This window comes from Vipera ursinii (genome assembly GCF_947247035.1).
Source record: "Vipera ursinii genome assembly, chromosome: 1".
Classification (NCBI taxonomy): domain Eukaryota; kingdom Metazoa; phylum Chordata; class Lepidosauria; order Squamata; family Viperidae; genus Vipera; species Vipera ursinii.
Genome location: NC_139512.1, coordinates 64,532,534 through 64,560,056, shown reverse-complemented (window position 1 = coordinate 64,560,056; position 27,523 = coordinate 64,532,534). Strand labels below are relative to the sequence as shown.

The 27,523-nt window shown below is 37.6% G+C and overlaps 1 protein-coding gene across 1 annotated transcript; it reads left to right on the top strand.

Moving 5' to 3' along the window:
- Positions 1-718: 718 nt before the first annotated feature.
- Positions 719-27,523, top strand: GPR176 (G protein-coupled receptor 176; the record flags this gene model as incomplete). Its single annotated transcript, XM_083354882.1, has 3 exons — positions 719-938; positions 24,669-24,921; positions 26,419-27,523. 3 exons carry the CDS (start codon positions 719-721, stop codon positions 27,521-27,523), a joined length of 1,578 nt encoding a protein of 525 aa, XP_083211008.1.

The following is a 27,523-nucleotide window of genomic DNA, read 5'->3' as shown; positions in this document are numbered from 1 at the left end:
AAACAATAAAGCTGCCTTTTGGTTCTCAAAAACCTTTGAACAGTTGATGATGCCAATCTGTAAAGTGAGCGGCAGAAGCGTCAGGCTCTTCAAATGCGATTGCTGGAGAAGCACACATCAAGCATAGCCTAAATAAAGCCTTGCTGATCGGAAACCACCCGAGGCTCGCAGAAGACTTGAAACGGCATCTGTGTTAGGAAAAGGGATAGGGGAAGAAAGGCATTGCCTCGCCAAGATGTGCGAGCTTCGGTCCTCAGCTTCACCATGCCAGACACACCAGCACAGAAAAAGGGTTGTCAAGTGTCCCACTTGGAGACATGCTGGTTGCGCCTACTAGAGGGAAATGAGCAGGCGGCATGGGTCCTATCTAGGCTTTGTTTGTGGTTTTGGCTGTGCAAAGGCGCTGAAAGGGGACGGGCGCGCAGTGGCATTGAAGCGAGGGGGGGGGGGGAAGCAAGAAATATGGGACAACGGATTACCAGATGCAGGCAGCTTTCCCCCGCCCCCATTTTGCCATGATGTGTGCCCCTCTGGAATGAGATGCAGACCTGAAACGTCAGACGGCATATCATCCGGAGCCCAGACATTTAGTGGAAACACAATGGAAACGGCTCCGCTTAGAAAAGCAGGTGCGAACTGCGTGCTTTGTGCGGCGAAGAGTGCTGGCTTCGTGCGGAGGTGACCGTTAAGTGAGAGGGAGGCAGCAAGACACCCCGCCATGGGCTACAATGCAAGCTGGGCTTCAGCCAACGCGAGCGAGCGCGCTCCCTTTCAGGCTGTCAAAAGCTTGGACGCATCCGGGGCTCCTCAGATCGTGGGAATCAACCGAAGCGCCCACGCGGTCGGGACGTCAGAATACGAGGCATATAGGGAAGAACAAACATATCGACATTTTACTACCGTTATGCAGGTTGTCATCTTAATAGGTTCTCTGCTAGGTAAGTAAACACAGTTGCAGGGTGGTTTTTTTTTTCCTCCCTCCTCTGAAGTGGTCTTGTTTACAGGACTGACTGTTCCAAGGGCTATGGGCTGAGGTCTACAGGAGGTAACACACAGAAGGAGGAGAAAGAAGATCATTTAGCAGATTTACACATAGCACAGTTCAATATGATGCTGCTTCCTAGATGACAATATGCTGTGCTTTGGCCATCAGAGGCTGCTATCTTCTGCACAGCTGGCCTATTTCTAATAAAGGCAAAGGAAATTACCCAGCTAAACTCTATGCAGGATGGTAACCTAAGTCTTTTTTTTTCTGAATAGGGATGAGAGATAAGGGCTTGTCCATAGTTATTTAGAAAGCTTTATAAAGAGCTATAGCAGTTTGTTATAGGAGTTCCCTATCAATGCACTGCTTCTGCTCCTTGTTCACATTCTATGCATCTGCAAAACTTTTCCAGTGGCAGGCCAGTTGCATAATGAGAGTCTTCCGCAGCATCCCATATTGTCATGATCACTTGTTCTAGACAGGGAAATCACAAACTCGAATTAGTTCTCTCCTTGGTTGAAGCCAACTCTGTGGATCACGTGTTCAGGATTGCTACCTTTCTGCAGAAATGATCTCTCTGTGTTTTTCTATTTGTGTGAATTATATTTAAGTCCCTGGAAAATCTATATGTAATTATATTCCATAATTCCCAATCCAATCTTCTTGTATGCAGATATGTGGGATGAACATCTGAAGAATTCTGTGGTGTTCATGTTTGGATGTTACTAACCTTTATGTTTACTTATTAGAAAGTAAGCATAATGAAAACATTCCAGCCAATCTTATTGGGATATTAATTAAGGGATTATTCAAAAAGAAAAATAGTTGAGGATTTTACTGAATTTCTAATAGAAAACATAACCCAAAAGAAAGGCTGCGGGTTCTAGCTTTTTTCTCTCAATTGGAGGTAGAAAAGTTTGATATCTTAATATATGACTTTTAAAATATGCTTATTTGATACTAAAATTACTACACCAAGTTTAGTAAGAATCACTACTTATTGATTAGTTGATTGTTGTCTTAGATAACAAATGGTTTGGTCATTTAACCTCACGGAGGCTATTAATACAGATGATTCTTTTGTCAAAGTTCTTTCTAAGTAATTCCTTTTAATACTGTTTAATTTTTAAATTAAATGGCTAGGCACGTTTAGACAAAGAGTTCCTACCTGCATACTTTTTGGAGATACCTGGAGTTTAGAGGAAAATCTCCTGCTGTTTTCTTCGAGCATCTCTGAAGCTCAGGCAACTGCAGTTGTAATTCTCTGCTCATATCCAGTGCTTTCTTATTAGATCAAAAGATTGTGGCTTCTAGTATTATGGAAGTACATTTGTGAGTCATAGAGTTCCTAGTCGTATCACTATATTATTTTTATTTGTGTGTGATTTTTTTTTAAAAAAAAACAACCGTTAGGTATGTTTATCATAGTGTCACATTTTGTGTTTTATATAGTGTTATCTCTGTGTTTTCAAGAAAGTTTTCTGCTTTGTGATGCTTCCAGGTTATTTTGCTTACTGAACTTTTACATATCTTATTGCCTCCTGTGGCTGGTATGCTTCGTCTCTGCTCTGAACTGGATCTAAGTTAATGTTACATGAGGTTCACTGGTATTTTATAAAAGGTAACTGCCCTGAATTATTCCTTGTTACACAAGATGTAGAAATATAATAAAACAATTCAACTTGCAACCATGATTAGAAATCAATTTGCAAACTGTAATGTGGACTAACTTTGCTGATGAACATATAACACTGTAATGAATCTCTATCTCTCAGTCATCAAGGTCATGGTTGTCCCAAGGTCATGGTTGTCCCATGGTTGTCCCAGTCATCAAGGTCATGGTTGTCCCAAAGGTGCTTTTCCAAAAGGCAACTGGATGTTATTTTTCTTGAAGATATTTTGCTTCTCATCCAAGAAGCTTCTCATCCAAGAAGCTTCAGTTCTTTAGTCAGAACTGAAGAAGCTTCTTGGATGAGAAGCAAAACATCTTCAAGGAAAAAAAAACAAAGTCCAGTTGCTTTTTGAAAAAGTACTTTTTGGACTGTAATGAATCCAACCCTGTAATACTATGAATACCAAAATTTTTAAAAAAGAAGAAAAGGGGGATTGTTTGAATGAACAGGAATATGGAAGAATACATGAGTCCGTAGAAAATTTCTGGATTTAATTGTTTAAAAATATCTGGGTGATTGTGTAGCATTTTCTACCATAGGATGTTATGCATAAAAATATGTAATGCCATGTATTCTTCCAAAGGTGATTTTTTTTTTCCAAAAGGCAACTGGACTTTCTTGAGGTTCTTTTTTCCTTTCTTTGAAAACATTTCACTTCTCCTCTAGGAAGTTTCTTCAGTTTTGTTGCCTTTTGGAAAAGCACCTTTGGAAGAATACATGGCATTAAGTATGGTATTGTGGTTTGGTATGCTGGTCTGACAGCCGCGGACAGGAAAGTATTACAGAGGGTAGTGAGCACAGCACAAGACATTGTGGGCTGTTCCCTGACACCACTGGATGACATCGCCAGGGCTCGTTGCCTTGGAAGAGTGAGGAAGATTCTCAGGGATGACTCGCATCCTGGACGGTATCTCTTTACTCTCCTACCATCCGGTAGGAGATATAGGAATATAGCCAGCCGTACCAACAGGCTGAAAAATAGCTTTTATCCGTGGGCTGTTAGGCTTTTAAATGGGACATAATCTTATGCAGAATTGACTTGGGAGGCCGGTGTGTGGTGTAGTTGGTTCACATGGTGTGGTGGGATGGAGGGTTTGTTGTCACTGTGTGTTGGGGGGAGAGAGCACGGGGGGGAGGCTCAGCTAATCTCAATGTACACATGTTGTACTTTGACAATAAAGGTTTATTTATTTATTTATTACATGGCATTACATGATCTGGATGATTGAGAATCTCCATAGACATCCTTGTATTCTTGCCTTTTGTCTGAAGTAAGGCAATTTTTTTGTGCTTTTAACTAGGTTTCCTATCTTTATACTCAAGTGTAGATAGTGTTTGCCAATTATATGGTAGATGATAATTGGGTAATCTGAGGCCTACGTGTTACCTCACCTCTCAGGAGGGCATTCAGATTTAAGACCTCTCTGCAACATTTACACCGAAGGAACTTTAAATAATGGCTGAAAAGGAATTTTGGGGAATTAAATCCAAGTATCCTACATTCATCAGTCTTTTCCAAGTAAACAAATTTTCATTGATACATGTAACGCAAGCAGAATCAAAGAATCAGAGTGTTTCCTTTAGAATTAGCAAGAAATTAATAATCTATAACGACTTGAGCTGGAGCAAATTAATAATTAAGTACAAAATACAGCATGAAGAATAAAATGCAAATCAAATGAAACCACAAATATAAAAAAAAGTAAAATGCAAGTCAAACTGATGCAGAATAGAAACAGACAGTGACATTTTTGGCACAGACAGTAATCGTCTATAAAGAGGAGCCATCCTTCTAAGACTGTAAGCCATTTTGAGGCTGGATATGTTAAATCCATTCTGCAGCCCACATGAATGGCTGTGAGCATTGTTTACTGAGCTTTTGTATCATTTTGCCCAGTTGGTGTCTCCCCTACTCTGCACTAAAAGACTTGACACTGAATTGATTTTGAGTTATATAAAGAAGTCTTGACTTGTAGATGAAGAGGGCATGAATAGTCAAATGGCCAGTTATCCATGAAGGGGCTCAGTTGACGCACTAGCTAGATCCGTGCAAAGGCCGTCTTGATCACAGCTGCCATCTCTTCTTCCAGTAAGAACTGAGAGTCCAAGAGAACCTCCAAACTGCACATCATTCTTAAATGAGGAAATTGAATAATCTGAGATAACTTCATCTTTGCATACCATTGAATAGCATCTATACAGAGCTGATGTTATTAGCAACTTACGAACAAATTACATACTGAATTGACATAGATTAGCTGTGGATTGATATAATAAAATATGGTTATCATTTATTGACGTGTGTATGTGTGTGCGTGTGCGAGAGAGAATGTATCTGTGCAAATATGTCCTATATACTGTTTCTTATTTTAGTTGGTTTCTTTTTCTTTCTCCATAATTTGTACTGTATATTGCTTATTTTTGTTTGGCTTTATATTGAATTAATAAAGCAAAATAAACTGGAAAGGATAAATAGGATACAGTGAATGTACAAAGGAATTAATTTATAAAAATAATTAAATGGGGTTAGGATAAATGTGGTCTTTATTCTAAACATGGCCATTTTTTCCTTTGACCATACACAAATGGAAAATGGCTATATATAACTCTGAAAAGAAATTCAGAGCATTTTTATATCAAATCTCAGATCAGGTTTTGAAGCCCAGGTCAGGTTGGTATAGGTTAAAACATGTTTTATGCTGAGTATTGAAAATATGTTTCTGCTGGAGGAGGAGGGGATGCAGTTTGTGGATTGTAGTGTGTCTAGAGAGGCATGAGCTGAATGTTTGCAGCCCTTTGGGTTCTGAGATCAGTTTTAGTTGCAAAATAGCTAATTAAAGCATATTTAATGCTTAGCATACCTATTTTGCATCATTTTGTGGATTGATCCATCCCAAATTGGTCATTTTCCACAATTTATAGATTGAAAAAATTATCATGAGGGCTACAGGGACTAAAGAAAGTAAGCCACATGTAAGCAGCTGAGTTTCTGGCAAAAGCGATGTGCTCAAAGTCAAACAGAAAGAAGAAACAATTTAAATTTGAATTAATAAAAAGAATTCTGCAGAATTTTAGGTTGCTTGATTACCTTGACATCCGTTTAACCAAAAACAGACTGCAGGGGAAAAATGGAGAGTGACATCACGGGGAATAATAATAGTGTTCATCTGAACATAAAGAGGCAATAATGACTCTGAATGCACTTAGTTTTTCCATCTTGTATTATGCATTTACTGACAGGATAGAAACTGGCAGTCACTGGCCGATGCTGGTACTTTTGGGGGTTGTTTTTTTTTTGCCAATAACGGCTTTTCATTGAATCAGCCAATGATTGGATGAAGGTACATGAACAATCACGGTCCTGTCTATAAAACATATATTGACTTTCATTCTCAGGGTATCTTAGTTGTTGCTAGAAGCTTTCAGGACTTTTTGTGCACTTCCTAGAGTAAAAAAGAAGCTGCAAGCTGGGACATCTGAGTAACTGTCAAGGGAAAACAGGAGACACCAATGGTCAGGGATTCAGCATGGTTGGGTTCTTCCATAACAAGTTTCTAGGAGATAAAGCAGCTGTAGAACATGACCTGTGAAATCCCACTTTTTAAACTTAAAATTTCTATCTCTAGCACAAAACTGTCTATTTTATGTTCAGCCATATCATTTTTATGGCTATGGTTAGAAAGTTGCATATATAGTGTGACTTTAATCACACTAAATAATATTGATCATTTTTCATCAAAAGACACTTCATAAGCAGAATCCAAACATATATGGTAATACTTTTCTAAAGTATATCCATGTACTTTACCCCATGTATAAGCCCATCTGCAGATAAATAGACCCTTGATTTTTTAACCAAAATAATAGGACAACGCACTACCTTTGGATAAGCAATTGTGAAGATTAAAACATGAAAATAAACTGCAAATATTTAAGAGCCCTCTTTATGATATCCAAATGCATATGCAGTGAGGCATTAAACTAAGAAGCTGGCTCCCCAGAATACAAGCCAAAATCTGGCAAGCAATATTAATGGTCTGGCTGAGGATCAACTTGGTGACCATGGGATTGCTCCCACTAATAGCAGTGGACAGTCATAGATCATTGAACCCAGTGTTTCTTAGCCTTGGCAACTTTAAGATGCATGGACATCAACTCTCAGTATTCCCCAGCCAGCCCCCGAGAACCGCAGAAAAGTTCTTTTTTCTCTTTTGCTTTATGAATTGGGATTAATTCTTGTTCCCCCAGTGCAAATTTCCTAATCTAGGTGGTCTCCCTCATGATATACAAGATATGAAATACGTGTATTTACATAGTATCTTAACTTCTCCCTACAGGATAAGTAACAGTTTGGTTTGTGACAACTGCTGGCTTAAATCAAGAAAATTTTATAGCAAAAGAATTGTCTTCCTTTGATTTTATTTATTTATTTATTTATTTATGGGACTTATATCCCGCCCTATCTCCCGAAGGACTCAGGGCGGCTAACAACAATAACATATAATAAATACAGATTGCTGAAGCTATCTCACGTCCTCATGCATTTGAGTGTGTTCGTTTGTTTTAAAGAGAAGTGTTAATCAGACTTCTCCAGCATCACCTTTGGGTTATCTAACTGAGGTTTCACACAAATGCAAGGCACTTAACTGGTGCCTTCCTTGTTAACTGGCACATTGCCTTCAAATCAATCCTTCTAATGGTCATTTACTACTCAGTCCTACTGCCATTTCTCATTCACCTTTAATTTGCTGAGCAGCAGGCATAACAGTTTGTTCCGGGCTTGGAATTCAGATTAATTGCCTTTTCAGATTTCCAAAGGCATTGTAGGCAGCTATCCAAACTTACAAAGCTGTGAAGAAGTGCGAAATAAACTATAAAACAACACCTACAGCTTCACAAGGAACAGCATGCTGATCCTCAGTTTTCTTTTAATCTTAAGGACTTTTTGTTCTCTTTTCTAGGGCCTCCTGAGCGCAGTACGTTATGTTTTGTGAGTTTCACAGGTATAATATCAAGACCTTGCAGATGGCAGGCAACAACCATTGGTACTCCTTTTTGGGTAGATCAATTTTAAATTAGATTTCTGAAGATAGAGCATCGAGCAGAGTAACATAACAAAAAAATTATAGACTGACCTCACTATGTACAAAAGGTTGCCCATTATGATATCTTTAATTCTGTCTCACAGAAATTGGGCTTTGCTAGAAGCTGATTGTAGATTCCCCATTTATTTTCAGAATTTAGACATCTGAATAGAGAGGATGAACTAGATGTATTTTACTCCCTCCTTCCTCTTTGTAAGGACCCAAGTATACTTCAAAACACTCCTGTTCTACCAGGCTGACCTGGACTGACAGGCATTTTAATTAATTATATTTAGAATTTTTAATTTTTTTAAATCTTTAATTTTAATTTATTGCACAGATGATTTCAATTTTATTTTCATCTTGATTTCTGTACTTATTATATGTTTTGTTGTTAGCCGCCCTGAGTCCTTCGGGAGATAGGGCGGGATATAAATCCCATCAATCAATCAATCAATAAATAAATGTATTACAATTGCATGTCATCAAGGATCAAGAGGGTTACATTTGATCACGTTATTTGGTAGTGGGAGAAAAACCGTCTTCTTTTATCCTCTTCTTCACATCATGCCAATCCTGTGCCTGTTTCATTTTTACTCCTTCAATAGGTCCACTGAGATTCAAAAGACGGTCTATCCACATTTCCAGCACACTTGGTGAGCTGAGGTGTTCAAACACATCATACGTACACAGCACAAAGCCCCAACAAAATATATTGCAACAGTTATCGGGAAACTTTACAGGCGCTGCATGACAGACTATAGGTTTTGAAGTGGCATGTCAATAAAATCTAAAACATCTGGTAAATTCGGGCTTGGAGGCCTAAATAAACTGAATTCATAGTTTGTATTCTAAAAAGCCTATTTAATAGCACACCAAACATATAGGGACAGAGTACTGTAGGGAGAGTGTTAAAAGAGCTAAAACTCAAGAATGAATTGATACTAGTATCAACATATAAGTCCTTAGAGAATAGAATTAGAATACCAGATTTTCAGTGAAATTAAAGTGTTTAATGGGTAACAAAGAAAAGATAGAGCTAATCTATTCCTGTTTCAGATAACTTTTTATTCCAAGGAAAGGTAATGTGTCCCAGATTATGAGGAACAGAATGAAGAAATACCTTTTAAAACTTGAAATTAACAAAAGCATAGTTAGGGAATGTTTTGAATTATTTTGAAACTCAAGATCCAGATCAGTAGCATTTTAGGGTTTTGAAGGAACTGGCAATTGGTTTGGCTAAAACCTTATGTGTTAATTTTGAGAACCCCAGAAGAATGGATTAAATGCCAGATGTCTAGAGAACAGCATATGTTAACCTTATTTTTAAAAAGTTGAAAAATTGAGGGAATTAGCAAACTGGTATGTCTGACATTAATATGCTGGAGAGCACTGTAGCAGGATTATAAATGGAGTGATTTGTAAGCACTTTAAAAACTATTTAGTGATTACTAGAAATCACCAAATTGTCAAGAGAAAACTATTATTAGACTATACTGATGTTTTTTATTGTTATCTATTTACATAGTAAATTATGGGATGCTTTAAAAGCAATATATCCTGATTTCAGGAAACAATTTGACAAGGTATGTCATAACATTCTAATTCAGTGTAGATTGGACATGATAATTACATGGATAAATAGGTGCTCAACATGCATGCTTAAAGAGTTTTTAGCAATATCTCCCTATCAGGTTGGACTGCAATAATGCATTGGATATGACAATGTTCAGTTTTTATTTTTATTAATGAAGAAGAAGGTTAGAATGCTTATCAGTTTAATGGGGGGATGCTCAGTGAAGTGGGAGAAAGTAACACCCCCCCAATTGTTCCACCCAATCCTTCTTCTATGGCTGTAAATTTCCTAACCTAGACTGGAACCTCTGTTTAAAAATACAGTAGCTCAAGTACCTAAGACCTATCAGCAGACAATGACAGCAGGTGCTATTCTTGCTATTGTGATTATTCATAGATGGATAGGTATATTCACAAGAAGGGGTGATATTCTGGTGATCATTTGGAAGATGCCTTCTCTAAATTGCACAATAGGTTGGGTGCAGAAAAGTAGCTGCAGAAAAAAACACAAAGATAAATGCAGCAATTTGCTTGAGCTGATGGGCCCTATACATGTCTGAAGCCTCCCTGGCTTGTCACACAGGGAGCAGCCAAGACCTCCAAGGCTGTAGCAGGTTTCTATGCGCTGGGGGCCCTGTAGCCTGCAACAGGCCTTCCAGTGCCTCCCCCATCCCCATGAGCTACCCTCACAATCCTTATCACAGACTTCGTCTGCTTAACAAAGTGCCAGGATTGCAGTCATTGAGCAAAGTGGTTACATGATGTCTTCGACTGCTTTGCTCAGTGACCAAGATTCCAGACCCAACTGTGGTCATAAACTGAGGCCTACCTATAGTTTATCTATACATTATTATATGAGCAACAACTGGAACGGTCACGAGTTTGCTTTGCTTTCTTTAGGGAAATGTTTTATAATTGCTAAGAAACATATTTTTCAATGGAGATATGGTATCCTTTTTATGGGATTTCCTCACCAGAGTAGCTTACCCAGGTCCTAAGAGCGTTATGATTTTAGTGTACAAATAATAATGTGTTTACTTGTAATCTGTTCTATTTTTATAAGCTTTCCTGGGATTAATAGAGCAAGACCACACCTGGAATACTGCAACCAAGATGTTGTGACTTTGGGAAAACTTCAGAGAAGAGCAATTAAAATGCTCAAAGGCCTGGAGACTAAAACATATGAAGAACGGCTTCAGGACTTGGGTTTGGCTAGTCTAAAGAAAAGAAGAAACAGGGGCAACATGATAGCAGTATTCCAGTATTTGAGGGGCTGCCACAAAAAAGAAGGGGTCACATTATTCACCAAAGCTCCAGAGGACAGGACAATCGTTGGAAACTGACCAAAGAGAGAAGCAACCTGAAATTAAGGAGAAACTTCCTAACAATGAGGACAATTAACCAGTGGAACAGCTTGCCTTCAGAAATTGTGGGTGCTCTATCACTGGAGGTTTTAAGAAGAAACCAGACAGTCACTTGTCTGAGATGGTATAGCTTCTCCTGCTTGAGCAAGGGGCTGGACTAGAAGACCTCCAAGGTCCCTTCCAGATCTATTCCAACTAATTTTATTCTAAACTTTTTAATGTGGATGCTCAACAGAAATATCAGCTGGTAATGTTGATAAAATTCATTACTCAAATCAGTAGATAGGAAGGTGAACTAAAAGGATATAATATTCTGAATGTAGAGGCAGGTGAACAGTTGTTCATATCTACATTATTGCCCCAATAAATCCATCAAACTAATCTTTTACTCATAAATTTAATTCAAATTAAGCATGTATTCAAGCACACTCACAAGAAGGATAACATTAGAAAGAGCAGGTGAGAGATGTCAAAACAGAAGATGAATTATAAGAAGTTTTTGGGGCTATGTATGCTAGACATAGAAAAATAATTGTTATTACATTGTGATACTGCTGAGCCCATAAATATCAACATCTTCTGCCTGGTAGCTCTGTCTCTTACAATAGCCAAGTCTTTCTATACCTCTCTATCTTCTGATGCTCTGTCTTCAGAAGGCAGCGCTTTCAAAAACTAGGTGAAAGAAAACATTTGATCTACATCAAACTGCTGGTTGTTCAAGTGACATTGCTGAGGTTCAGGATTCATGGAACATGTTATGTATGGGGGTTTAAGAGATACAGCAAGCCGCAGCATAGCTGATACCACCAGGTGGCGCTGTACCGAAACTTCTGTGGCCGGTTAGTTTTCGGCGGGAAACTAAGGTTTAAACTGATTGGCTGAGAGCGTACCTGGCCAGGTATATAAAGGTACAGGTAACCCGGGGGGGCGGAGCCAGCTGTCAGAGCGGGCGGCTGTGTGAACGGAGTTCTCTCCACGCACAACCTCTCACCCAGTGTTCGCGGGGGCTTTTCGGAGCTTCAGGAGGTCCTGTAGGGACATCCGAAGTTGCAGGCAGCCCGGAGAACCTTCATGAGCGGCGGTTCGTGTTGGAGATCCGGAGAAAGTCTGATGCGAGCGAACCGGGGAGAAGGAGGCCAGTAATGGCCGACATGAAGATCTGACAGAGGGACGGAGCTAGCACGTAAGCAGCGGGACAACGGTAGAGCGAAGCTGACGGAGAGTATATCCGAATATCTAATAGGAAGCGCTTGAGAAAGAGGTACTGGTTTGAAGTGGGTGCCTCACGGAGAGGGAATAAGCGGCGATAGAAGTCTCGAGGGAGGCGTTTGGCAAAAACAGCAAGGAAAAGAAATTCGAAGACTATATGACTGCATACTAGCTGGAGATAAACTACAACAGGTCAAAGTCTGAGCTTGGAGCCTTAGAGACTGAACTCTGGATTGTCGGGCGTGGAAAGCGATCAGCTTGGTCTATTCTGGTCTATCCTGGTAAATTTTGAACTTTTGAAACTTTTGAAATTCTACTCTACTTGTCACGGGCGGCCATTTGATATAGCAATTTAGTAATTGGAGGTTTGTTTAGTGGGACACCTACTGGTCTTTGACAGTAGAGGAAGAAGGAAAAGGTGTCAATTTCTGCGCCGGAAACGGAAAAAAAAAAGAACGTGACTTTGAATATATCCAGACATATATATTATAGAATTCTATTATATAAATTGCTTAGTTGGTAATAAGTATCTGGTGGTAACTGTTCTATATACTTTTTGTCATAGAGTTAAAAGGTTTATATAAGACTCAGGGTATTACATATTGATAAAACGCGTGTTACAACCGGGAAAACATGACAAGTATTTCGGGAGCAACTAAGCCTAGCGCTGGCAAAAAGGCGGCAGCACAGGGACAAGGGATGGTCTCAAGTCCCTCCAATCAGAAATCTATAGAGGATATGCTGCAAAGGGAAAGATCTAACTCGAATTCTTTTAAAGATCTACATGCCCTCTTGCAAAACCTACACGAGGTAATGGCCAAAAACCATGAGGAGATGAAGAGAGAAATAGGCCAAATAAGAAATGACACTGGTGAATTAAAGGGGAAAATCCAAGCGATAGATGATAAATTTGAAGGGATTCAACAACAATTAGTCAAAAACGAACAAAGACTTCAAGATATGGAAGCTAGAATGGAAAAAGAGGAAAAGAGAGTAGATGATTTAAATGAAACACTTCTTCAGGCTAATAAGGAGTTAGAGACAACAGTCATTTTTCTGGAAGCAGAAAAGGCTGCTCATTATCTACGCTTCCAAAACGTTCAAGAAAAAAGAGGGGAAGATTTGTTGGTCATGATGGCAGAACTGATGGCAAAGGCACTCGGTGTAGGGAAGGAGGAAATGTTGGCGGAAATTGATGAAACATATAGGGTTCAAACTAATTATGCGAGAAGGCACAACCTCCCAAAAGAAGTACATGTAAGGCTAGTTAAAAAATCAATTCGGGATGAGCTTCTGCATAGATCTAGAGAGGAACCATTAGAATTTCGGGGCCAACCAATTACTATCCTTAAACAGATACCTAAAAGGATGAGGGATCTGAGACGTGGCTATCATTTCTTAACATCTAAATTAATAAGGGAAAATGTAAACTTTAGATGGCTAACCCCAGAGGGTATCCTAGTTACGTGGCAGGATAGAAGGCATAGACTGGACACGATAGAGAAGGCAGAAGATTTTTACAAACTCCACTTCCACAGCCAAGAGGAAGTAGATTTAGAAGATCAAGATGGAAGGGAGGTAAGAGAAAGAGATATAATACGAGTGGCAATGGATGGGAAGGTCTTAGCAACAGAGGATAGAAGGAACAAATCTGGAGAGTTAACAGAGAAACATGGAGCCAGAGACAAGGAAGAGAGAGAGCCCCGAATTACGAGATCCACAAAAACCAGAAATAAGTAAGATGAAGGGAGGTGAGTGTAGTATCATGTCTGTGAATATTAATGGACTGAATTCGCCAGTGAAAAGGCAGAATTTTTTTTAATAGGCTTATTCACCAACAATTGGATATCGTGGCAATACAAGAAGTCCATATAAAGGAACAACAAAAATATTTGTTAGTACAACCAAGAATAGGGAACCTATTCGTTTCCTTAGACCGACACAAGAAAAAGAGAGGAGTGGCACTATATGTAAACCCAAAATTGATTGCAAAACAAATTTATAACGATAAAGAGGGTAGAATACTGATAGTCGAGGTTGTAATAAATCACAGGAAGGTCATGATGGTAGAGATATATGCCCCAAACCATAACCAAGAACAATTTTTAAAAACACTTCACAATAAGATATGTAGCATTGATTATGAGGAGATTTGTTTAATAGGAGACTTTAATGCTATCCTAGATATAAATTTGGATTATATGGGAAAGACGCTTAGGAAAAAGAAGAGAAGAACTCTACCGAGATCTTTTCTCAACTTGGCTAATGACCTAAATATCCAAGATGTCTGGAGGGAAAGAAATCGTAAGGCTAGACAATATACATATTACTCCAATCGACATAACTCATGGTCTAGAATAGACATGGTATGGATGACGAAAGAAATTAGTTCTGAAATAGACGAGGTGCATATAGCGACAGGTACTTGGGCAGATCACAATCCTATTAAACTTAACTGGAAAGGTTCCAAAAAAATACCCAGATGGACGCTACAAAGAGCAATTTTAAAAGAAGATGAATTCAAATCTAAGATGGAGAGAGAACTAAGTTTTTTCTTTAAGGAAAATAAAGCTATAGACACCTCAGTACAAAACAATTGGGATACAGCCAAGGCAATGATGAGAGGGGTGGCGAGGGCATACATGATATACAAAAATAAGGGGAAAAGACAACAACGAGAAAGATTAGAAGGGGAATACAAGAGTTTAGAAGTTATACTCCAACAAGATCCACAAAAAGAGAATATTAAGCAATCTATGGATCTGATTAAACACAAGCTTAACATTTTAGACAAAGAGAAATTAGCACAACAATTGAGAAACACGAAACAAATTTTTTTTGAAAATGCAAATAAACCGGGCCGTTGGCTCGCATATAAATTGGGAAAACAAAAGGGGAAAAACTGGATTCGCGAACTACGAGATGAGGAAGGGAGAATATTCCACCAGGAAGAAAAAAAAAATCATAGCCCAGGAATTTTATGAGCATTTATACAAAGAAGATAGCCAGGCAAGTGTGGAGAAAATGGAGGAATATTTTCAAAAAGCCAAACTACCCAAGGTCACAGAAGATACCAGAAATATGCTAAACGAGGAAATTCGGCTATCTGAGGTGATAAAAGCTATTAATGCACAAAAGAATAATAAAGCATCGGGCCCCGACGGTCTCCCATCAGAAATTTATAAAGAACTACAAAATACCTTAGCACAACCCCTAGTGGAGGTATTTAACGCAGTATTAGAAGGCGCAAGAACGCCTAAATCTTGGTCGGAGGCAAACATAACCCTTATCCCGAAAGATAACACGGACCATACATTAATCCAAAATTATAGACCCATATCACTTCTTAATTCGGACTATAAGATATTTACATCAATTATAGCGGAACGATTGAAACAATTTCTGAATGATTTCATACACGCTGATCAGAATGGTTTTCTCGCTAAGAGACACATTAAGCACAACATTAGAATAATATTAGATACGTTGGAGTACTATGAATTACATAGTGGCCAACAGATGGCATTACTTTTTTTAGACGCCCAAAAGGCATTTGATAATGTTAAATGGTCTTTTTTGCGCCAACAGCTTAGCTTTATGAATATGGGTGCAAAATTTATAAATATAATTAGGGCAATTTATGACAACCAGGAAGCAAAAATAATCATTAATTGGGAAGCATCTAGGAAGTTTCAAATTCAAAAGGGAACACGGCAAGGCTGCCCTTTATCACCATTGCTGTTTATATTGACTCTTGAAGTATTAACGAGAATTATAAGAAACGACCCAAAGATAAAAGGATTAACCATTAAAAAGGAAACCTTTAAACTTCAAGCTTTCGCGGACGATCTGGTTTTTATTATGGAGGATCCATGTCAGACGGGACCAAATCTATTGGAAGAACTATCTAAATATTGCGAGGTTGCCGGACTGCGAATAAATAGAAATAAGACCAAGATGATTGTTAAAAATATGACCAATAAACAAAAAGAAAATCTGGCCGGAATCATGGATATAGAAATAGTCAAGAAAATAAAATATCTAGGGATTAACATTACGGCTAGATGCACCTCACTCAAAAAAGATAATTATGATAATGTAGTGAATCAAATAAAAGGTGATCTGGAAAGATGGGGAAATCTAAAACTCTCATTATTGGGAAGAATTGCTGTCATTAAGATGAATATTTTGCCTAAAATCCTGTTTCTGTTTCAGAATATCCCAATACAACTTGATCCTAAATTTTTTCGAAATTTGAATAAATTATCATTAAATTTTGTTTGGCAGGGGAAAAAACCAAGAATTAAATTGAAATATTTACAGGACACGAAGGAAAATGGGGGTTTTGGATTGCCAGACTGGGAATTATATTACCATGCCGCGGCTCTGAGTTGGATTAGAGAATGGGTAATCTTGAGAAATAGAAGACTATTAACTTTAGAGGGTCACGATTTGCAATATGGTTGGCATGCTTTCCTTTGGACGGAGAAACAAGGTCTTTTCTCACATTTTCAAAAACATCGGATCAGGCAAGCGTTACTTAATACTTGGAAAAAAATTAGATCTCACAATTACACTAAAATACCGGTCTGGCTATCCACCCTGGAAGCGATTGTTTACCCAAATCTATTTGATTTGGGTAACATAATCTCATACAAGGATATTCTGAATGAGGAGGGGGAATTGAAACTTAGGAATGAACTAGAATTACAAGGTATAAAACTCGATTGGTGGGCCTACTTACAAATCCAATCGAGATTTAGGAAGGATAAAAATGAATGGGGGATATATACCTCTGAAACAGCATTGGACAAAATATTATTGGGACCAGACTCTAAACAAATAAGGAATTTACAGTATATAAATTGCTTTTGGGATATAAGCTGTTTGAAGAGCAAGTGAAAGACCCCATGTTGATCTGGGCTAACAATTTAGGACATAACATTGACTTAGGTACTTGGCAAACAATTTGGGATAGAAACAAAAGGATAACACTGGCCTCATCGTATAAAGAAAATTTATTTAAAATGTTTTACCGATGGCATCTTCCCCCAGCCCGTCTAGCAAAAATGTATACAACAGCATCTCCCAAATGTTGGAAGTGCTCTGAAGAGATAGGCACATACTTCCACACGTGGTGGTCTTGCAGTAAAACACAAAAATTTTGGAGAATGATTTGGATTTGGTTGAAAGAAATATTGAAACAAGATATTGAGTTTAGTCCAGAACTCTTCTTGTTGGGAATTACGAAAGAGAAATATTCTAAAGATGTGCTATATTTAATGATTCATATTATCACAGCAGCTAGAATATCATTTGCGCAAAAATGGAAAAAGAATGAGATCCCAGGAGAAAAAGAGGTTATTAGGAAAATTTGGGACTGCGCTGAAATGGACAAATTAACTTTGGAACTAAAGAATAAAGATCAATCAGACTATTATAGAATTTGGAACAAATTGTATCTTTGGATGGATAAAAAGAAAGGTCTCTATTAGGTTTTACAGACTAGCTCACTGGTTTAAATATTGTGTTATTTCACCGATTTGTAATTTAAGTGTATTTAAGTGTATTTTTGATGTACATATATACATGTATATATATATATATTTGAACATTGCAGACAAAAAGATTTGTCAGCTCGCTGGTACTGTGTCCAATGTTTTTAAATAATAAATTTAATAAATAAATAAATAAATAAATAAATAAATAAATAAATAAATAAATAAGTACAGGTAACCCCTATTTCCCCAGTATAGTTTCTACCACCAATAAAGAACCCCTATGCTGTACTCATCGGCCTGGTGTTTTTCCTGCGTTCCAGAACCCACTACACAATAGAACACCTCCTCTTAATTATCTTCCTTGGTCAGTATACCACTACCAATAAAATAAAATACCAATTACTATATTCCTTTATTGATTGTAGGCAGGTGTTCAAGGGAACTATCCTCTTTCTGGAGATCCCCTGAGTATCTCCTTCAATGGTTTTATTGAAATATTATTTAAAATATTTAAAAAGCATTAGAGACAAAATAGAGCCCAGAGGGATATCATATGAGCCATTTCAGGGGATAGGTTTGCCTACAAGATACATTTGAATACATAAGAGATAAAGACTAATTACAAAGCCATTCCCAAATTGCTTAGGTGATCTAACTGGTATCTTGCTCAATGGTTTCAAAAGTCATGAGAATCAAGGAAAAAAAACAGAAGCATGCTCCTTAGTCAGCCCCTTGTATAGATGGATCAATCAATCAATCAATCAATCAATCAATCAATCAGAATAGAGCTGGAAGGGACCTTGGTGGTCTTCTAATCCAACCATCTGCTCAAGCAGGAGACCTGATACCATTTCAGACAAATGACTGTCCAGTCTCTTCTTAAAAACCTCCAGTGATGAAGCACCCACAACATATAAAAGCAAGCTATTCCACTGGTTAATTGTTCTCACTGTTAGGAAGTTTCTCCTTAATTTCAGGTTGCTAGATCAGCTATCAGATTTACCAAGGTTTTGTTTCCTGAAATCAGCTTGACATGGGTCAAAAAAATCTGTTTCTTCTAGCTTGCCTAAAGCTAAGACATTATTCACTCTCAATCACATTATCCAATTATTCAAGGTTATAGACTGGCCCATTATTTTGTATCTCTGATGAATCCAGATTAGGCTTATTAAGAAGAGGTCTAAACATTAGCTTTTATGAGAGCTAAATAAAAACATAATTCTCTCATTACACTTGCTGTAGAATATTCACCAAATTAAATAAAGCAAAGATATTGGAAGCACAGTGAAGGACTAATAAAATTACTTGCATCTTAGCTGTAACAGCTGCAACAATCTAAGAACACTCAGGGTAATGCACATAATGAATCTAATTAAATAAATCTATATATTTTATTTTTATTCTTGACCTGTATAATAGTGGGTAAAATGAAACCAAGGAAGAAGTTATTCAATTTTTATGAAACTTCTTAGCTGCAATCTTTTCTTGAACAAATTATAGATATTAAATCTACAAGAACAGAAAAGCTCCTGCTTCAGGTAGATATTCCACTTAGTAGCTATATATTGAATTCTTTGCCCCAGTGTTATTAGAGATCAGTAATGATGCATTTTAAAATATTTTCTTGGTGCCAAGCTTAATGCCATTTTTTTTGCATTTATACTTTGCAGTACAAAAAAACTGGCTATCAACAGGATATTTACTTCAAAATCACAGTGGCTGACTGCAAAGTATCACCCAATTTCCTTGTAAAATATTAATACAAAAATTTTGACAGCGAATCTTGCACAGAGATAACTGATATTACCCTGGTAGTGCAGTGGTTAGAATGCAGTACTGCAGGCTACTTCTGCTGCCTGCTGCAGTTCGGCAGTTCGATTCTCATCAACTCAAGGTTGACTCAGCCTTCCATCCTTCTGAGGTCGGTAAAACGAGAACCCATATTGTTGGGGGCACTATGCTGACTGTAAACTGCTTAGAGAGGGCTGTGAAGCGGTGTATAAGTCTAGTTGTCAAGTTTCCGACATATGGGCTTTTCAAGTGACTCTGAGGCATTGTTTACCTTAAAAGTCCTTTATTAGCCTAATACACCGGCAAACGCTTGCTCGATATTGCTATTATCCCATTATGCTTCCAGCACAGCTTTGGTATGTCACCAGAGAAATTGTCTAGAATGTATAAGGGCACTTCAAATTCATATTGGAAGTGTGAACAAAAGAAGGGACAATTTATCATGTTTGGTGGATGTGTAAAAAACCCTGAAAAACTCATATATATTGATTCAGCGGATTTTGAAGATTAATATACAATTGAGATTAGAGGTTTTTCTTTGGAGATTTATGGATAAATAGTTGGAAAAAAGTTTGATTTTGTACATGATAGCTGCAGTGAGATTATTGTATAAACTAAGATGGAAAGATTCAGCACTACCCACAATGGAGGAATGGTTGGTGAAGGTGATGGAAGTTGCTGAGATGGCTAAATTTGATCAGAGAAAAGACAGCAGCTACATTTATTGTTGATTGGAAACCCCTTATGAACTTTTTGCATTAAAATGAAAAATAATAATAATGTGATTTATGGTTTTGATGATGGATATAAGAGAGTCATGATGTAATTTTAGAGGAGATAAATTTATATTTGTACTTACTGCTGTGAAGAAGATTGGAAGCTAATTCTTTGTATCATTTTCTTTTCTACTTTACTTTTTCCCCCTTTCTCTTTAATTTCTTTCTTTTTCTTATGTTATATTTGTTTAGACTATATTTTATCTTCCTTCCTTAAAACCCTTTAAGGAAAATTATATAAGTAGATAATTATACCATGGTTCTGGCACAAATTGGTTTTATAGAAAGTCACAAATCTTCTGATGATATTAGATTACTCACTGAGATTCTGGGTACAGGAAAAAGATGGTACCTGCAGTGATGGTCCTTTTGGTTGAGGAATATGTGTATATATTCCAGTAGAGATTTTTTAAAATCCAGTTTTATTTAAAATAAATTTTTACTACTTGGATTAATATATGATTCTCCACTTTATTTGTTGGTCTTAATAAAAATTGAATTATTTCTTCAACCATCATATTGTCTTGTGAAACTCATCAAGAATATTCTTTATTTCCTCTTGTTTTTTTATTCGGCGCTGGAATAATTGACATTATTTATTAGACATATGGAAGATATTTTCAACACAACAGAAATTAGAACTATTATTACATGCTGATGACGTTTTAAAATTTCATTTGTAACAATGAATTTCAAACTTTTGTATGGGGCCTGATTCTATAAACCAGTGGTTCTTAAACTGTTTGACCCAATTTCTCCACTGTTGAGTAACTTTATTATCACTCCTTCCCACACACACAGACTTTGTTATACATTAGCATCTTGGCAGTCCCATAGTAGATCTCTGATTCACAAACAAGCAATTAGAAATTGCTTATTCCCTGTTTCGGAACCACTAAATTAAACTTCCCTCCCTTTGACTCTGTCTATATACTGTTGGATTACCTAGAACCTTAGATTGAAAACTCCAGATCACTCGGCTTCCATAAATTGCATAATTTCTACCAATTTACACGAATTAGTATCTCTTGCCCAGTATTTTTCAAACCTGGCAACTTTAAGATAACTTTAACTTCAGTTCCCAGAATTCCCCCGCCAACATTACTAAGTTTAAAAAATACTACTTTAGACAGAATGTGCACACAGTCTGGATCTCTTAATTTCCATTTAGCGATCCAAAACAGACAATGATCCCCAATAAGCTTTCATACATTTCTGAGAAATCATTTATGCTTAGGATTTGGAAACACTCTTGACACAAAGGCAACAGGTAATGAGTAGTCAGGTCTGATTATTTCTATGCTGGGGAAGAGATGGGGAACTTCTTTTTTCTTATTTAGTATTCTTCCATCAAGGACTACTCTACTAGTCTCAGGGAAGAGGTAAACATGCCCACATTCTTTACTTTCAAGCAATCTTCATGTACAACTAAATTTAACTAAATAATCTTAAACTACCTGTCAAGGTCAATAAACAACATATCGTGTATTTGTGAATATGTCGGAGTTCTTTGGTTCAAATAAGGGGGGAAAAATCCCTGAACAAGTCACGTTGCTTCAGAACTGGCACTAGGTTCTCATTTGTCATGCTAGACATAAAGCCAAAATGATTGAGTCATAGTTAACGATTTAGCCAAAGAAAATGATTTTAGCTTCATGAGATTATTGTTGCTATGGTAACCGTAGAGTAGCCTATGTTGTTTGCTCCCCTTTGAAGCTGTTGCTAATAGGCGAGTACCATAAACTTAATGGGCAGAGTGAGCTGGGGAGAAAATAATATATTGGCAGAGCTTGCTTTAATCATTCAGAAGATCTCTCCAGAGTTAAGCATTTTAAGGCTGCAGTCTTCTGCGCACTTATATGAGAATAAGTCGCTGAGCATAGGAAAGATTTAATTATGAATTAGCAAACATCTGCTTGTACTTCCTTTGTCTCCTGCTGAAATCTGTGAGGTTTTAATGAGCTTAGCTTTCCTGACTCTTGTGACCAGCTTTTTAAAATAATGTGATCTTTGTAGGGAAGAGCCCAAATGAAAAGGGGGAAAAATACCCCTTGGTTTTGTAAAATATCTATGTGACAACTTGGACACTTAAGAGAACTCATTGACTTAAGAGAAACTTCACTTCATATAAACCTTTGCTAAAGCTTTTTTCACCATATTGTGTTTCAGTCTCTTGTACTTCCCCCAAATTAGCGCTGTTGTATTAGGATTGTTTTCCTTACCTGTACTAACAGTGCTTTGCCCTAATGCCAAGCAATTTCAAATATTTATACTTATCATGAAGAACAGTGCAAGGAGGCAAAAAAAGCAGCAACCCCAAAATAACCCATAATATATTTCCACTGTGAAATTCTTTAAAAAAATCTCCATTAATACACAAGTATTTCAAAATTTTATCAAATCATTTTTGCATGCTTTGTAACATTACATTTAGGAAAAAAATCATTTTGGTTTAATATTCCTTTGGAACCATGTTTATTTGAGATAGTAAAGTTCTACTGAATTATCCAAAATCCTGCTTTCACATTGGTCCCATTTGTCTAAAAGAAAAATAAATCATAACTACCAATTATCGCCATCAAAAATGCTCCTCTAACATGATAATAATTTCCAAAGTTTTTTAGGCCAATAATCTCATATATAGCAGTTATTTTTATGAAAAAGGATAGGTAAAATGACTATTCAAGAATGTTTTCCCATGTTATCTAAAGGTATGATTCAGCCTAAAATGAGCATATTATTGGATAGAATAAATCTAATAAGGTAAACCTTTACAGACAATTCAATCAAGAAGACCACAGCTGATGTAATATAATGTAATACACAAATGATCCAGAGAAAATAACTGCTGCATCTCTCACACACACATGCACACGCACGCGCACACACACACACACACACACACACACATACACACACAGAGAGAGATGCCAATCTCACATATGGAGACTCTGGGTCACTTGCAGCATTAAAAATCCACAACATACAACTCCACTCCCCCCACCCCCCATTTGAATAAATTGAAAAAATATAGCACATATTGAAAAGAAAAACTCATAAATGATTTGACAACAAGATAATAAAATGCAAAGAAAAATAGATACATAATTTAACTGGCTCCTAATAAGCCATGATTTGAAATGTATAGTGGTGATTTGTCTTTTTCTTTTTTCTTTTTACCCAGGGCATGGCCAGATCACTGCATTAAAGTATTTTCTTCTTGTCAATGAGACAGCAGAAAAAAATAGGCTAGAATAAACCAAACTGCCTCCTTACTGGTCCTTACTCTGCCTCAGTATTCAGACCAACAGTGGATATACTTTATGGTTTTAATATGGAACAGCTAAAGGAAAGCAATCAGTGAATTTCGGTCTTCATTTCTCTTCCAATCAAGTGTTGCCTGCCAGCAGGAAAAGCAGCCACAAATGGCTCTCCATTAAAGTGTGGTGGGTTTGGGATAGGTGCATAAAACAACTGGTTTATCCACCTGAAAAAAATGTTTGAGTTCCTGGGCACAGGGCTCCTAGGAGAAAGTGCCAATCTATGTCAAAAAAGAGCCTGGCTGTAGTGCAAAGGATGGGTTGTAATGTGAACTGAGAGGAAGCAAGGACTCACAAGGGAACTCCATTCTTATTGGGCAGATAATCTGATAGGGTTCCATCCACTCTGGCTTCCAAGAGTTAAACCATGCCATCTTTCTGGATCATGGAAATGCACCTTCTCTGGAATGAGGATCCTCCTGAAATTCAAACAGCCCCCAACCTTTCTGGTGTTTTGGAGGGCTTTAGGCCTGTAAAGGTAAAGGTAAAGGTAAAGTTTTCCCCGCACATGTGTGTTAGTCGTTTCCAACTCTAGCGGCCGGTGCTCATCTCCGTTTCAAAGCCGAAGAGCCAGCACTTGTCCGAGGATGTCTCCGTGGTCATGTGGCCGGCATGACTAGACGCCAAAGGCGCACAGAACGTTGTTACCTTCCCACCGTAGTGGTCCCTATTTTTCTACTTGCATTTTTACGTGCTTTCGAACTGCTAGGTTGGCAGAAGCTGGGACGAGTAACAGGCGCTCACTCTGTTATGCGGCACTCGGGATTCGACCCGCCAAACTGCCAACCTTCTGATCGACAAGCTCAGCGTCCTAACCCACTGAGCCACCGCGTGTAGTGAGCATAATTGAAGCCTCACTCCCCCCGCCTCTTTTTTTTTGTTTCTACCTGGGTCTGTTGTCTCTGCCATCCTTGTTCTTTTCTGTTTTATGCTATTTCTTGTTTTCATTTTTTTTAACAAGATGTTGTAAGATGTTGAAAGATGCTGAGAGCCAGGTCGCATACACATTAATTAAATAGGAATGTATGGAATGAGATGCACCAAGTACAGTTAATATTAAACTGATCTATGTGTTACATTAACTGCCACTTTATCCAGAAATTAGGACATTTATGGAACATATTTTTATTGAAATTATAACTCATGCTGAAATCCTATATTCCTACTAGGAAACATCATTACTCCTAGGGTGAGCAATGAGCAGCGCTTAATTCTGGGTAAATATCTACAGGATTAAACGTGATCCTATTCTGAGAAAGATAGCAAGGTATACAATTATGTCTGAATTAAACTGTAGTGCTGCTTGCTGAATAAAATGAAAGAATTAACTGGATCATTACACATGCCTTTCTTAATTTTCATAGTTTGATTTTTGTTTCTGTTCATCCAGGAAATGTGGTGGTCTTGTGGTCGACATGCAGGACATCAGTTTTTAAGTCAGTAACTAATCGATTTATTAAGAACCTGGCCTGTTCTGGGATCTGTGCCAGCCTTGTCTGTGTGCCTTTTGACATTGTTCTCAGTACCAGTCCACACTGCTGTGGATGGGTCTACACCATGATCTTCTGTAAAGTCATCAAATTCTTGCATAAGGTCTTCTGCTCAGTGACCATTCTCAGCTTTCCTGTCATTGCTCTGGATCGGTAAGACACTATGATTACTCACAGGTTATCTTTGAAGTTTAACATGGACAAATCTGTTAAAATACCTTTCCTCTGTTGTATTTTTCTGTTTTTTGTTTGTCTTATTTCCCTCTCAACTTAATATTTTTTAAAAAACAAAATTAAAAATAAAAATATTGCATACACAATTTTTAAATCCTTGCTAATTTAACCTGACTGGCTTTTTTCTAATATTCCTGATCCACTAAAAAAAATAATTTTCTTTGTGTATCTATCACCCACAGAAGAAAGGAAGATAATCACACTTCTTTTTAAAGTACTTAGCAAAACATATTATGGATTCTAGGACTCAATCTTACTGTCTTGGAATCTCTAATAATATTGAAGGACATGACAGAAGTTCTATATTGATTTTTCACTAGCTAAATAATACTGGTTTTATCTATTCATTAGCTCCCATTACTAGCAAAGCTGATGCTGGATAGGTTGACTTCTAATAATTTATTGAATAAGTCACAGCTAGCTAAGCTAAGATTAAATCATACTCTATCGGTTATAAATAACAATGGTCTTATGCTAAGACCAAAGGAAGAAACTGTATTATGTTTTAATGTAACCTGTGAACTGAGTTATTGAGTACCATAGTGGAATTTTCAGGTCACATGCTATGTTTAGGTATTTTAGCAAATCTACTCTTTTTCTAATGTAGCAATCTTTCACGTGCATTAATGAATTGTGCAGTTTGGCTGGAACTGCTACATGCTAAGAAACATGGTTAATCCAATTCTATTTACAAACCAGTTTGGAACAAAGAAATTATGAGATAATATAGAAAAATAGGAGTTTCAGGGTAAATTCTAATCCCATTTTTGATACAAATTAATATAAGTTGCATTTGTCATTATTTTATATAGGGTTACATTAGTGGCTAAAAAGTGTATACAGTATAACTCCTTGACTTACAACCTTTAGTTTAGTGGCCACTCAAAGTTATGACAGCACTGAGAAAAATGACTGTTGCAGCATTCCCATGGTCACATTTGGATGCTTGGCAATTGGTCTGTATTTATGGTGGTTGTAGTGTCCTGAGGTCATGTGATCAGCTTTTGCAACTTTCAGACTTAGCAAAGCCAAGGGGGAAGTCAGATTCACTGAAGTCTGATTCACTTAATAACTGAGTTACTAACTTAACAACTGCAATAATTGACTTAATAACTGTGACAAGAAAAGTTGTAAAACGGGGCAAAACTCACTTTAAAAATGTCTCGCTTAGCAACATAAATTTTGAACTCTATTGTGGTCGTAAGTCGAGGACTATTTGTACTAGATCTAACATTGAAACATCTTAAATCCTAGCATCTCTGATAATAGTTCAAGTTTAATCTACATAATAGGATAAGGAATAGCATTCTGTATATTTAACTATTGGGAGATGGAGTCTATTTGATAGAATAAGAAGGAATGGCATTTCTGTATCCCTTATAGATATTTCTGCTCTCTCCTCTGTTTTTTGGATAGGTACTATGCAGTCTTATACCCACTGCAAAGAAAGATATCAGATGCCAAATCACGAGATCTGGTGATCTATATTTGGGCTCATGCGGTGGTGGCCAGCATTCCAGTCTTTGCTGTGACCCATGTGTCAGACATATATGCTATATCTACGTGTACCGGGCCCTGGAGTTACTCTGTTGGCCATTTAGCATATGTTATCACTTACAACCTTACCACTGTGGTTTTACCAGTGACTGTGGTATTTCTCTTTATGATCCTCATCCGCAAGGCACTGAGCGCCAGCCAGAAGAAAAAAGTCATTATAGCTGCCTTAAGAACCCCTCAAAATACAATCTCTATTCCTTATGCCTCCCAGAGAGAATCTGAACTTCATGTCATGCTGCTCTCTATGGTTATGATTTTCATTTTCTGCAGTATTCCCTATATGACTATGGTGGTTTATCATGCTGTCCTGGATTCTTCTGATACCTCTGTATACTTGCTTCTCACTGCTATCTGGTTGCCTAAAATATCACTGCTGGCCAACCCACTCCTCTTCCTGACCATTAACAAATCTGTACGGAAATGTTTAGTAGGGACGATACTGCAATTACACCGAAGGTATAGTCGGAGGAACATAATCAGTTCTGGGGGTGCTGGGGAGGCCAATCTGGAAACTCATGCTCGTTCTGGCAGCCAACTCCTAGAAATGTTTCACATTGGGCAGCAGCAAATTTTCAAGCCCACAGAGGATGAAAATGAAGCTAAATCTGTGGACCCTAATGAATACCAACAGGAGGAGATGCCCACAACCAGCTTAGATGTAGGACAAGCCCAAATCCAGAGGTCTGTTTGTCCCGCAGTTGCAGATTCTGCTGCACAAATAGCACCAGCTTTCTCTACAGAAGCCGAATTGGCCAAAGAAAAGTATTCTACGCAACTGGGCTTTGGACCTTTTGAGTTGCCACCACAGTGGCTATCTGAAAACCGGAATGGTAAGAAACGACTTCTGCCTCCTTTAGGAAATACACCAGAGGAGCTGATCCAGACAAAGCAACCCAAGGGTAAATCAGAACGAAAAGTGAGCAGAAACAATAAAGTCAGCATCTTCCCCAAAATGGATTTCTAG